At 36.4% G+C, this 13,409-nt stretch overlaps 1 protein-coding gene across 12 annotated transcripts in view; it reads left to right on the top strand.

Moving 5' to 3' along the window:
• The window catches only part of ADGRV1 (adhesion G protein-coupled receptor V1), a 289,328-nt gene that overhangs the window by 93,900 nt on the left and 182,019 nt on the right, over positions 1 to 13,409 (top strand). For 11 of the 12 annotated variants that reach the window (XM_066988535.1, XM_066988534.1, XM_066988533.1 and 8 more), the window contains 11 exons: positions 2,605 to 2,860; positions 4,619 to 4,821; positions 5,584 to 5,757; positions 6,230 to 6,412; positions 7,208 to 7,387; positions 8,026 to 8,190; positions 9,501 to 9,618; positions 10,200 to 10,323; positions 11,828 to 11,966; positions 12,103 to 12,288; positions 12,643 to 12,875. In XM_066988535.1, coding sequence (XP_066844636.1) covers positions 2,605 to 2,860; positions 4,619 to 4,821; positions 5,584 to 5,757; positions 6,230 to 6,412; positions 7,208 to 7,387; positions 8,026 to 8,190; positions 9,501 to 9,618; positions 10,200 to 10,323; positions 11,828 to 11,966; positions 12,103 to 12,288; positions 12,643 to 12,875 — 1,961 coding nt within the window. The remainder of the gene's footprint in view (positions 1 to 2,604; positions 2,861 to 4,618; positions 4,822 to 5,583; positions 5,758 to 6,229; positions 6,413 to 7,207; positions 7,388 to 8,025; positions 8,191 to 9,500; positions 9,619 to 10,199; positions 10,324 to 11,827; positions 11,967 to 12,102; positions 12,289 to 12,642; positions 12,876 to 13,409) is intronic. The other variant, XM_066988536.1, reaches the window with a different exon arrangement.

Raw genomic sequence — 13,409 nt, 5'->3', positions numbered from 1 at the left:
TGCTTTTGGCTGGCACATAATACCACAGTATCACTCCTGCTCTTCTAGAACCAGATACTGCAATTCTGTCTGGGCAGTAGAAATGTGTATCTGTAGTATCCTGTTCCTATCTTCCATTCTTCCTGCTGTGAGATCCAGCTACAGTGTCAAATCATTTGCATAGATGTGAATCGAGGAATTATTTGCTTTTCTTCCTGATGATAACAATACACTCGAGAGTTTCAGTGACCTAGGGGAATATCACAAGTCCCAGTTTTGCTTATTTCTGAGACAGTTTAGATTTCTAACCGTATTAAAATCCAGTGTTTTCGATTAGCTTAAGCTCCTGATAACGCTTTGTGGTCGACAGATGCCGCGTTCTTTAAGTCAAGTGACTCCACCTAGTGGCCTTCTGTAAAGACACAAAGCCCTGTGAGCCCTGAGGTTATAGAGGAGTAGCACAAGCCACAGCTGTGGGAAGAAAGGGCTAAAAGATTGTAGAAATAAACTTTGCATCTGGAAATATTGAATTGTGGCATCTGAAGTACAGTAAAAAGATTTAGAGAAAAATCAACACAGGGGAAGACAAGAATGCAAAATAATAATAGTAATAATAATTTAAATAGTGCTTGAACATTCTAGATTAAATTGAAGCTAAAGAGGATGCTGCATGATTTTCCTCTAGACCTTTGCAGGTAGGAAGAGACAGAACTGAAAGTACAGGCGTAATGTCATTGAATGGAAAGTTCAGGAGTAGCATAAGTGTTTGTAAATACATCTTTGTTTTTGAGAGAGACCTAACCAAGTGACTGGCCCTTTGAATTGAAAAATAAAAAGAATATAAGATGGACAAAACATTCATCAGTCATTTTATATGAGGGGAAAAAAAAGTTTAACAGCACTGCTGACTAAGCATTTTTAAAATTAGCAGTGATGTTGATACATATTATGCATTCATCATACTTTTGATATATTTATATGTTGTGGGTTGACCTTGGCTGGCTGCCAGACCTCCACTTCATTGCTCTCTTACTCCTGCCTTCTCAGCAGGACAGACGTAGAAAAAAGATGGAAAAGTTTGTGGGTTGAGATAACAGTAGCTTAATAAGTAAAGTTCCTGTCACATCTCTTCTCCCAGCTCCTGTAGCACAGCAGTTTGGTTTTTTTTTCCCCTTTCTTCAATCTGCTCTTCCAGAGCCCAACCAGCATCGCTCACGGCCCAGCTCTGGCCATCAGTGGGTCCCTTTTGGAGCAGCTGGAGCTGGCTCCTCTGACATGGGGCAGCTGCTGGGCTCTGCTCACAGAGGCCACCCCTGCAGCCCCCTGCTACCAAAACCTGGGCATATAAACCCAATACACCCAACCTCCTGTCCTCCCCCAGCCTGTGGGGCTTTGGGGTGATTAGCTGGAGAGACAGACTTCTTCTGGCCACAAACGCAAAGCCCAGCACTTGTATGGGCTGCTGCGAGGAAAGTTGACTCCATCCCAGACAGATGCAGCACGTTATAGAGAAATAATGCTGAATTGTCAGCAGTTTAATGATACTTCCTATTTTTGTAATGTTTGAGAAAGTGTTAAACTTAATTATGCAAGAAACCTCAGTGAATATAAGTATTGTTGAATAATTTGAAAGGCATATAATGAAAGACAAGTTAAATATGAGACAGCAATGTGTGATTGCAGCAAAGAAAGCATACTGGTCTGCTTTGAGCAGAGCATGGCCAGCAGATCAAAGGAGGTAATCCCGCCCCCTCTGTTCAGCACTGGTAAGACCCATCTGTGGTGCTGTGTACTGCCCTGGGTTCTCCAGTACAAGGAAAGCATGGACTTATTGGAGAGAGTCCAAGGAACGGTCCTCAATGTGATTAAGGGATTCGAGTATCTGACATATGGGGAGAGGCCCAGGGAGCATCTTATCACGGTGTATAAATACCTGGGAGGGGAGTAAAGAAGATGGAGAGATACATCTCAGTTGTGTCCTGTGCCTGCGATGGGCATGATACAGGAGATGCCATTTAAACATAAGAACTGTGGTGTGAGGAGTTGGATTTGATAATCCTCATGAGTCTTTCCAAGTCTCCATCTTTGGAGATACTCAAAGGCAGTCTGGACATGGCCCTGAGCAACCTGCTCTAGGTGAACCTGTTCTCAGCAGGGAAGGTTGGACTAGTTGATCTCCAGATGTCCTTTCCAACCTCAACCATTTTACAGTTCTGTAATAATGAGGATATATAATTATTTTCAAATGACTGAGCTGTTTTTCCTAAACTTGGAGTGCAGCTGTAAGAAAGATGTCTAGAGTTGAATACCTGTTTGTAATGAAGATAGTTGTAGTTAGCTTGATTACACCAAACTTATGGTCAGATGGGTGCTTGGTCTCTTTGATTGTTATGATTCTGATTGAGAATTCATTTTTTGCTTTCTGATCTTTGTTTCAAACTATTTAACCACGGAGCTTTTGTCTCAAAGTGACTCTTTATGTTGCCTGTCTCTTCTGGATCTCGTATTTCTTTTTGTATGCTTTCTTAATATTTTGTTTTTGTTGATAGAGTTATACAGAATAAACTGGTTGGTATGACAGCACTGAGAAGTTTGTCTTTTTTTTTTCTCTCTCTACAACCTCAGATTACATTTTCAGAAGGTCAGGCCCTGTCCACGATCACCTTGACAATTCTCGCAGACAGTGTTGCAGAGCTTTCAGAAACTGTGGATATCACCCTCAGTCACGTTACCACTGTGGGCGTTCAGGATGCCACAAAAGGAGCTATCATTGATCCCAAAAGGGCAAGAGCAGTACTTACCATTTTACCTAGCGATTCTCCATATGGTGTGATTGGCTGGCATACAGACTCTCTTTTTGTTAAAGTCACAGAGCCAGAAGGTAATTCTGTTACTTGATTTTAAGGAAAAAATGTGTGATTTTTAAGGTTTCTGTCACTGAAGTTACAGCATTGGTTTATGTGATTGTCTTGAAGAGTAGCATTTTTCTATACATTTTTGTAGTAGAAATACCTTAAAAATACACAACTATGTCATTTCATTATGTATTTCTATGTCAAATTCCCATATGAACATTATCTAGCCATTTTGTAGGGGCTAACTTATTAAAATCTTGTCATCTTGTGTTGTATTTCACTAGCTCATAAAATCCTTCCACTTAGCCAAGTTTGCTCATTTGATTAGGTTAATAATCTGTTTAAAATAATATACATAAAAACACTTTGCTCGTGAGTTGGGTAAAAAATTGGAAACATTTCGTTCTGTGGGACAGGGGAAAAAGGGAAGCAGAACAAGAGTGAATTATATTTCAAGAAAACTGAATTGGACTTTTTCTGCTTGCCAGCTCCTCATTTGATTGGGTGATGTCAGCTTTTCTTCCAGGCACCAAGTGAAATTTTAAAGAATCTGCCAGGAAGTTTGCCAGGAGGAGAATTGCAGTGGTGCTCCAGCTTCTGCCCTCCCTGCTGGGCCAGGGGTGCAGGCAGCTGATTGCTCTGGCATTCTCTCCAGCCTGGTGGTTTTCCAGCAGCTGGCTGGGAGAAGAGGGAAGATAAGCTATTAATACTTCAAAAGCCCAATTGAAATGTGCTGGCAATTTAATATCCTGTCCATAGAAAAAAAAAAATCTATGGAAAGTACATTTTCCATCAGAATAAAAGGACAGCTAAAACCTCCTTGCCAATTCTATTTTACAGCCAATTAGTGATGCTTTATTTTATTTATTCATTTATTTATTTATTTTTCCACCTGAAGGTATTGTGAAGGGATATTCTTGGTTCCTTGGGGTTATCCACCCCTGTCCCCCCACCCCTGATAAATTTTTATCCTTTAAGTTAGGATTTAAGGCATGTTCTTAGGTTTTATTTTTTGCATAGCTTCTTTTCTCATCTTTAAATGTTGTAGGTTTAATTACATACAGAAAAGGTGCTAACTCTGAAGTAGTATCTAAATAATACAAGTGATTACTTTGACGAAACTGATTTGAAGAACAAAGTCTGATGATTTTTATCTCTTACAATTTTCCCAGTCATAAACCCAGCACTTTCAGCTAAACGTGGTGTTGGTCATTCATTTAAAAATAAATAAATAAAATAAATCTTCTTTCCTAAAGCGTAAAAAGGTCCCAAAGGGACCTGAGCCTTAGTGATATAAGTGCATCTCATTTTATTCCAGCATTAGAAGGAAGCACAACAGCTTTCTTTAAAATTTATAGCTAGCTGTATGATTAGCTACAGTGCTTTTTTTTTTTTTTTTGATAGAATTAATAGTGATCTCCTAGGCATGTAAAGTCCAGAGAAAATAATGAGATGGGAGTTTTGAAGGAAAATTGAATATAAATAGTAATGTTGAAATAAAAGTTTGTGTGGTAAGCATTTCAAACTGTAAATACTTAGTATATTATTATTCCTCTAGATTCTGTCTTAAAATACTTTCCCAACTTACATACTGTGTCTTTACTCACACCACTTGTATATGTTCATTTGCCTGGGTCATTTTGTTATCCAAGTATGGTTGTATTGCTAATCAGAGCTGAAGTGGATTCTAGTAATCAGATCCAGTACAATTAGGCAAGCTGGAAATCAAACAGGGCAAGGGTTAAAACAATCATATCTTGATTTTTCCCCCTTCCTTTTAATAGGAGAAGTGAATACTGTTACTTTACAAATTGTTCGTGAGCAAGGATTTGTTGGAGAGATTGCAGTTCAGCTGAGCGCCAGCCCTAACGTTGAGCTTCCCCTCTCCAACCAAGCAACAGAGAATGAGGATTATATAATAGAAAAGAAGAAAATCATTATGGCAGAGAATGCAACAATAACTTCTGTCATGATCACTATTTTGCCTGTGAGTAGTCTAACAACAACTTTAGCCTATGATGTATTTTAAAAAAGATATTATTACTATTTAAAAAGAACAATTTAATATTCTAGGGAAGGATAAGGAAGGATTCTTGCATCATCAGATAGTTGCAAATTAGTAAGAATTGTAGTCATTTGTTTCAAAAGAATTTGTGTACTTGCTACTGGGGAGGAACCAAGTAGTTTGCTTTGCTGTAATCTCCAAACGAATATATATTAATGAAAGAGGAGACAACTGTAAATATCTTAGGTACCTGCTGGTTTTGCAACTTGTTGCAGTTTTTTTGGAGGATATATTTTACTTTAAATGCTTAATATATTTGTTCTGAAGTTTGAGATGTATTAATTTTTCACTAAAAATATGTAAATTTTTAAAATAAATTAAGAATGGAGGTATTACTTTTCAAGTTCTGTCTTAGTCTCTGAAATCTGGCCAGCTTTCTTACAGATAGGAGAAAGAAGTAGCAGCCAGCAGTATTTCCTACCATTTTAACAGATACGGAATCTGACTACCAGCTTCAGTTTCTAAAATTCAGCAAAGACTGAATTATATCCTCTATCTTTCACATGATATGTAGCAAACAAGTGGTTATATAATCCCAAGTACTGGGAGTTTCCGAAGAGTAAGCAACCTACAAGTGATCATCTTTCTGCATGTATTATAACTTTATAAACCTTATAACTTTATATCTTTATTGTAGTGCTTTATAGAAAAAAAAAGTGACATTTAAAAATATTTTTTTTCCAGGACAATGTTCCAGAGTTACAGGAAGGATTTATAATCAATATTACTGATGTGCAGCTGGTCGATTCTCACACTGGAGGTCAGCCAAGTGTGAAGAGGCTTGGGTTAGAAATAGCTGAAATAACAATTGAAGAAAATGATGATGCGAGAGGAATATTTAGTTTCAATGTTACAAAGGTAAGGAAATCTGAATGAACAATATTTGAAGTTGCATTCCAGTAGGAGAGTCCTTAATTTCAGACTACTTTCTGTAATGTTCTAATAGGGTTTATGACACTAAATTGTTCTGGATAAATCACAGAATCACAGAATGTTAGGGATTGGAAGGGACCTTGAAAGGGGTCCAATACCCCTGACGGAGCAGGAAGAAATAAACCAGATACTAGACAAAGAGTTCATGCTTGAAAGTTTCTTCACAGTTAATGTATGAAATTCATAAGGGAGGTGGAAGTGCTAAAATCAGTCATATAATATTCTGAAAGGAACTTCAGAAGGTCATCTAATCCATACTTTTACTATGCCGGGTCAATGCTAAAATCAGACCAATTTACAGGCAATTATATATTTCTTCGTTTATTCTTACCTGCAAGTAAATAAATAAAACATAATAAAAGCTGTGACAATCAGCAGTTTCTTGGTGATTTTACAGGATATAACTGGAACTGTTGCTGGTTATGAGGTACCGCCACCACAGAATATACTGAAACTTCCAGTTGTTCGACAGGCTGGGAAGTTTGGGACATCAACTCTGTATTGGGAAGCCATTCATTCAACTGCTAGTATTGAAGACTTCACACCATCATCTGGAAACATTACATTTGCAGATGGGCAGGTATGCACTTGCTAAAAATTGAATTGTCTCTGGGTTAGGAAGTTAAGATTTTCTCACATTTTCCTCGAGTAGAATTTGCATCCATTCATTGAAAACATCATATGGCCTTAGGGTTATAAATAATTCTTCTGACTTACTGTAGTGCTTTGACATGGGTAAACAGAATGTAAGTATTGACCAGGTAGGGATGTATGTCTTTTGGTACCTTCACAAGAAATGGCATAATTTCTTAATTATGCCATATATCATGCCATATATCATATTATATCATATTAATTATGCCATATATCATATTATGCCATATATCATAATTTCTTAATTCATAATTAAGCCTGTTACGCTAAAAATCTGTAACGTCTTCCCTACAAACTTTCAGAATAAGCCTATATGTTTCTTTAGTTGTATTCTACACACAGTTTTAAATTTCATTCTTCCCCTGGGAATACTTACTGTATGTAAAAGATTTTGATGTCAAGTGAAAAGCAATAGAAGGATATACATTTTGAGAAGAATTGTGGCTAAAGTACAGTATTGTCTGCCTGCATGTTCTACTGATTATCAAGCCAGAACAGTCCTCTGGTTTTAACATACAAGACTTAGATTGGTTTACAATCTTGACATTTTGTTATCTTATTATAAATATATAAGCACAGTAAGCACAACTGACCAATGTATTTTTATCTATTATTAGATAAAATTTATTTTGCATTTCACATTTTTTCAAAAAATTCACAGAATTTTATAAATGAAATTTAGTTTTTTTGTTTGTTTGTTTGCTTGTTTGTTTTTCCCCAGGCTGCAGGAGAAATAGAAATTACAATAATAGATGACAGTGAAGTTGAGTTCCTTGAAATATTCAAGATTGCCCTAGTAAGGGTAACTGGTGGTGCAAGACTTGGGGATGATATCCTGGTAACTGTTGCTATTCCACCCAATGACTCCCCTGTTGGAGTATTTGGATTTGAAGAAAAGAATGTAAGTTTGATTTGGATTGTACTCTTTTCTGAAAAAGCAAGATAGTGGGTTTGTGTCATTAACACATAACTGATCTTGGCAAGCTTTCATTGAAGTGTAAGATGATTCTTTCAGGGAAGGCATATTAGTACTTGTCTTCATCTGGCTGTGTAGGGTGATAACAACAATGAAAGCACAGCAGCATAGACTTAGACTTCTGCATGAGTAGATTTTAATTCAATGTGCTAATAATCTAGGATGTTCCACATAGGATTTTTCATGTTCCGTTGATTGTTAAAATGGATTTGTAATAACTTGTATTATTGAAATGAAAGTTTGGAAAAAAAATTAGAAAACGTTTGCCATCTTACTGCTTGACAGTGAATGATTCTACTCTCCATTCTGCTGGTGCTGCACCTGATTGTGACTCATTGTAATTGTTTTGAATCATAGGGCATACAAAAATAACTTGAGTGACTCATCTTTGCTAGCAGAATTCAACACATTCCTTATATCTATTATCTTCCTGTTGATATTTACTCTTGTCCTTAGTTTGTGTTGTCACTTATATATATATATAGATATATACATTTTTTTTTTTCAAATCAGTATTGATGACTTTATTTAACCTTTCCTACCTCCTCTTCTTTATTCATCAGGTGACAGTGAGGGAACCTCAGACACCTGATGACTCTGCTGCAATTACTTTGCTCACTGTAAGTCGGAGTCAAGGAGGACGGGGAGCAGTTAAAGTGATATGGATTCTTGAGGAAGCAGCAAGACATGATCTGACCCCTCTGAATGGTACCCTTCACTTTAATGAGGTATTTCTGATATTGTAATAAAAGATCTACTATTCTTAGATTTACAGATATTTTCTTCTTCTTGGATGTGTTTGCAAGGTTGTTTTGTGTTTGTAAAAGTAGGAATTACCAAGTATGATAACAGCAGCAAAGGGCCAGTTTGAACTGGTGGGGTTAGCAATATCCGGCATCTTTTCAGACTGAAAAGGAAAGCTGTCATCCTCGTTTTAAAGCAGTAATGTAATCATCAGGAAGACAGGCTCTTCAAATATGAATTGTTTTTACTATTAAGAAAGAGGAACAAAAATGTTCTGAATGAGAAGAATGATTACAGGAACAGTTATTCCATTGCATTATCGTACTATCAAAAAGGAAAGTTGAAGGGGTAAGAAGGATAAATGAGTGTTCAACGCTTGCAGATTTAAAAAATAAATAATGTCACCATAGTCACTTAAGTGACTTTCAAATTGGACAGTGTTAGTTGACTCTGAGTTTCATGGCAGGAGGAGTTTCATTTAGCTCTAAAGCAGGAGCAACACTGTTGGATATTGTTGTCATCTTAATATTTGTATTTTACAGGCTACCAAAAGTATTTAATGAAGAAATGTCTTTTAAAATAACGCATAATTTATTCTGCATATACAAGGCTACTCTGCATTAAATAGATAGGTATACTTGATATTTCTTTTACTTTTAACCAGCTGGAATATAACTTTCTTTGTAAGACACTGGTATCTGGCAAAATTTTACTTGCCCGTCTGTACTGATAGACCTAGAAGTAGTTTTTATTCCTGAAGTTCTTACATGTGCATACTTACAAGAATACAAACATGTACATTTGGTCTACTAAAGTTATATGTGTCTACTTTTTCCATCTATTCTTCTAAACATTTGCCACCTGTCAAAAATTTGGATTGGAAAGGAATTAGTTGTGATCTGTTACATATAATCTTAATAACATTGCTAGAGTTTATGCATTATATTGAATATGTACTTTCTGTTGGAAAAGATTATGTTTAGAAAGTTTCCTCTAAGACGAAAATTTCCATGTGAATATAATTTAAAAATAATTAAATTGCTATTTAGTTGAATATACCCAGGGCATTTCTGGGGTGCAACATAATGTTTGAGAGGCAATTTTTACTATGTATTAATCTGCGAGAAAATGTAATATCTGAATCAGAGATTTCTTATTTAAAAAAGTCAGATTACAGAATATATCAAACATATGCATACTTAACGCAATTCTTAAAGAAAAACTTTTTTATTTTATTTTTTTCATAATAGTGTATTTTGTTTAGTTTCAACTTAAATATCTTTATGTGATCCAGACTGAATCCCAGAAGTTGATTGTTATACGTGCACTAGAAGATGGCATCCTGGAAGGAAATGAAACATTTACCATTCAGCTAGTCTCTGCTGGTGATGCAGAAATATCCCCTGTAAATGGTAAAGAATTAATTAATTACATTGTATTTTGAGACACTTTGTACAACAATTCTAGTAAGTCTGCTTGTATTATTTTAGTCTGCAGTACCTAAATATGTTGTGTGCAGTAGATAGCAGTTTTGAAATGTCAGTCTTTTTCTCCTAAGTTGTTTACTTGTCTGAAGAAAGCAATGAGAATTTTAGGTCATAATTTTTCACTCTAAATTAATTGTTGGTATAGACTTTTGTGTTCAGGTGTGAAAAAAACAACAACAACAATAAACAAACCACAGAAGAGTTAACATTGTGCAAAAAGAACCTTTTAACAAGAGGAAGCAACAATCAAAATCAGCTTCAGACCTGTAAGAAACTCGGATTAGTTTCATTAGTAAGGGACCGTCAAGGGTGGTCATCTAGTGGAAAACCCTGCTCAGGGAACAGGAGACTTTTCAATTAGGTCAAGTTGCTGTGGGCCTTATCCTATCAAATTTTGCAGATGTCCAAGGATTCCACAGAGTCTCCTTAAAATTCACAACATTTTCAAGTTAGCTCTCTGTTGTAATTTTTTTTTATTTACTGTAGAAGCTATGTTCTTTTCACAGGTCAGGCAACCATCATTATTATGGGTGATGAAGGAGCTTCTGGGGTTGTTGGGATAGCCCATTCATCCAAGCACGTTCTGATTGGAGAACCTTCTGCAAATTACAGTGGAACTGCTCTTATTAGGTGGGTACATCACTTATTTTTCCAAAGAAAGGACAACAGTTCAGTTTGAGAAGCTGTGAGACTCCACATTTGGCAAGCATTTCTTGAGAGCTGCATTTCATTATCACTTCTAAAATGAGAACTATTTTTAAAGTTAGATGTGTGTTTTTAAAGGAGGGCAGAATATGCTGTGTATGTGTCAAGTCCGTTCACTGTGATTGGGGAGCCCCAAATATTATTCTTAGTCTTCAAATTATTTACAAATTTAATTCATTAAATGAAAAAGAAAAAAATATTTCTAATTGAAAGAAAGGAATCAATGACATTTAAAGATTAATTGTGCTTTTCAGGGCTGGTTCCTGTACCATTTTTTGGTGTTTTGCTGTGATGGTTAGCAAAACCAAAGTGGTAACTTGTGTTTTAGTTGAAACAAGGTACAATTATTTTGCTACAGTCAGTCAGCCGAAAACAGGAGAAAGAAATGAAGATGTTACCATATCTTCGGAGACTTTATTGCAGCCTTTCAGTGCTTAAAGAGGCTTGTAAGAAAGATGGAGAAAGACTTTTTAGTAGGGTCTGTGATGATAGGACAAAGGGTAATGGTTTTGAACTGAAAGAGAGCAGTTTAAAATTATGTATTAGGAAGAAATTCTTTACTATAAGGGTGATGAGGCACCTGAAAAGTTGTCCAGAGCAGCTGTGGCTGCCCCATCCCTGGCAGTGCGCAAGGCCAGGCTGGATGGGACTGGGGGCAGCCTGGGCTGCTGGGAGGTGTCCCTGCCCATGGCAAGGAGGTGGAACTACATGATTGTTAAAGGTCCCTCCCAACCCAAACCATTGAATGTTTCTGTGGTTCTACTGAAAAAGGAATATGAAACTTTCCCCCGGTAGAACCTCAAATATGAGCAAAACACCAGCTTCTCATGCTGCCCTGAGACACATGAAAGATAAAGGGATGCTTTGTGCAGCAGTAGTTGTGCCATATAGATCATATTAGGTATAGACGATTTTTTGCCATGACTTAGTTAACTGATGTCATGAACAGGATTAGGCTTTAGGTTTTTAGAGAACCAGCACATAGCAGTCTCACTGTAGTATTCTAGTGTTGTAGTGGGTATTCTACCCCTTAGAAACAAATTGCCTGGGGGCATTACCTTTTAGTCCTGTTTTGCTTCTGCTACGCACAAGTGTTTCTCAAAATGCACAGTGGAACAAATAACGTTCAGTTTTCAGTCCCCATCTTTGGGCTCTAAGTGTGAGGAAACTGTCGTGCTCTCTGTAAATACACAGCTTAAGATGCCTCCCAACATAGGGAAATAAAACAGAACTGCAGAAATGTTTTCTCTCCGAAGAGAGAATTGTAATGTGAGCTATCTTAATAGTGAGCTGTCACATTAGAACTCATCTTCACAGTGCTAATAGCATTTCTGTTATGCACAACAATGTGATACACTGTCTGTCTCTGGATTGAATATTAACTATTAAAGGTAGAAAATAAAATCTGTGTTTGTGTTCTTACCTGCAGCCTGACACGTGGCCCGGGAATTTTTGGTGAGATCTTAATATATTGGAATATAACACCTCCTCATCATATGGAATTTGCTGAGATATCGGGGACCTTGACAATGCAAGACAGGCAGTCTGCAGCCGTTGTTCTCATACAGGTATGTGGGAGCTTTTACATGAGCAGCTATTTTGAGCACTTCCTTTAATTTAGCGTAACTTGGTTAGAAACTAATTATAAATCTCACCCAGGAAATAGTTTAAATACTTCTAGCTTTCAGTATTTTTTCGCTCTAGGCTGTAGATGACAACCATCCTGAGGAGAAGCATCACTACCAGTTTCAGCTAACCGGAATCAGTGATGGAGCACTCATAAATGAATCCAGCAGCAAAGCAAATATCACAATGGCTGCCAGTGATTTTCCTTATGGAGAATTTACATTTTCAAGGGAATTAATGCAAATAACAGAAGAAGAAAAATGGGTATTAGATTAAAGTTCCTTCATATGTAAAATATGCAAAGATATCAGTATTCTTGCTATTTTCTAAAGCTAAGCTTTTGAAGAAAAATAAATCAACAGTTACCTGCGTTTATCTTAGCACAGTCTCCTTGATGGTCATCTGAGGTTTTGGGAGAATTTTAATAAATCTGAGAAAGACTGCTGTCTACTATATTGCATATACTCTGTATTTATTAAAGACAGATATTGTTATCTATCAGAATCTGTTGAAAATATGCCTTTAGAACAGTCTTCTAAAAGCAACTGTAACAGAAGAGCAAAGCCTTTTTTTTTTTTTTTTTTTTTTTTTTTTTTAATAGTGCCTTTTTCCCCTCAGGTTAACATCACTATTGTGCGTTCCAGGGGATGCTATGGCAGAGTGCATCTTTGGTTTCAGATAATAAATGGGACTGCAGAGGAGGGAATTGATTTCACTCCCATGGTAAGGGAGTTGTTGTTTGAACCAGATGAGGACAGTAAAATGATTGAAGTTGAAATTCATGATGATGACATTCCTGAAGGTCCTGAAGACTTTTCAGTGATGATTACCAAAGTGGAAGTCGAAGGAAGGTAAAGATAAAACTCCCCGTTGAACACGAGGTCAATGACAAACAGAAAGGCATGCTATATGTGGGATCTCATCTAGCTGTCTAAAGTCACCACTGGTATCCAGCTGTTTTACTGTAAAATTTCATAAGACAGATCATGATAGAAATGATTATCTCAGTTTTCTCAACATTAGCATAAACATTTTGTTGATTGAGATTAACTAAAGGTTAAAGTCCATATGTTGCATCCATTCCATGAAAAGTATGCTTTGTATATTTTAAAAGGTACGGAAACAAATTTTGACAAGATTATCATACACACTGTGATAAGTAAAATATGATTGTTTAATTGGGATATGCTTATAAAGTTACAAATACAATGTGTGGTTTAGAAATACCAGAAAGAATATTTTCTACCAAAAGAGAGAACACGAAAAATACAATGCTACATCTCAAGCAGATGTAACAATATGGGACTTTCAGGTCTGCATGGTAAATACATTTCTGTTTGGTTTCTTTTTACTTACTGTATGTAGTTCATCATCTCTTGCATCCT

Source organism: Anser cygnoides, chromosome Z (genome assembly GCF_040182565.1).
Source record: "Anser cygnoides isolate HZ-2024a breed goose chromosome Z, Taihu_goose_T2T_genome, whole genome shotgun sequence".
Classification (NCBI taxonomy): domain Eukaryota; kingdom Metazoa; phylum Chordata; class Aves; order Anseriformes; family Anatidae; genus Anser; species Anser cygnoides.
The sequence above is the reverse complement of the archived record's forward strand: the minus strand, read 5'-3'. Positions and strand labels throughout refer to the sequence as shown.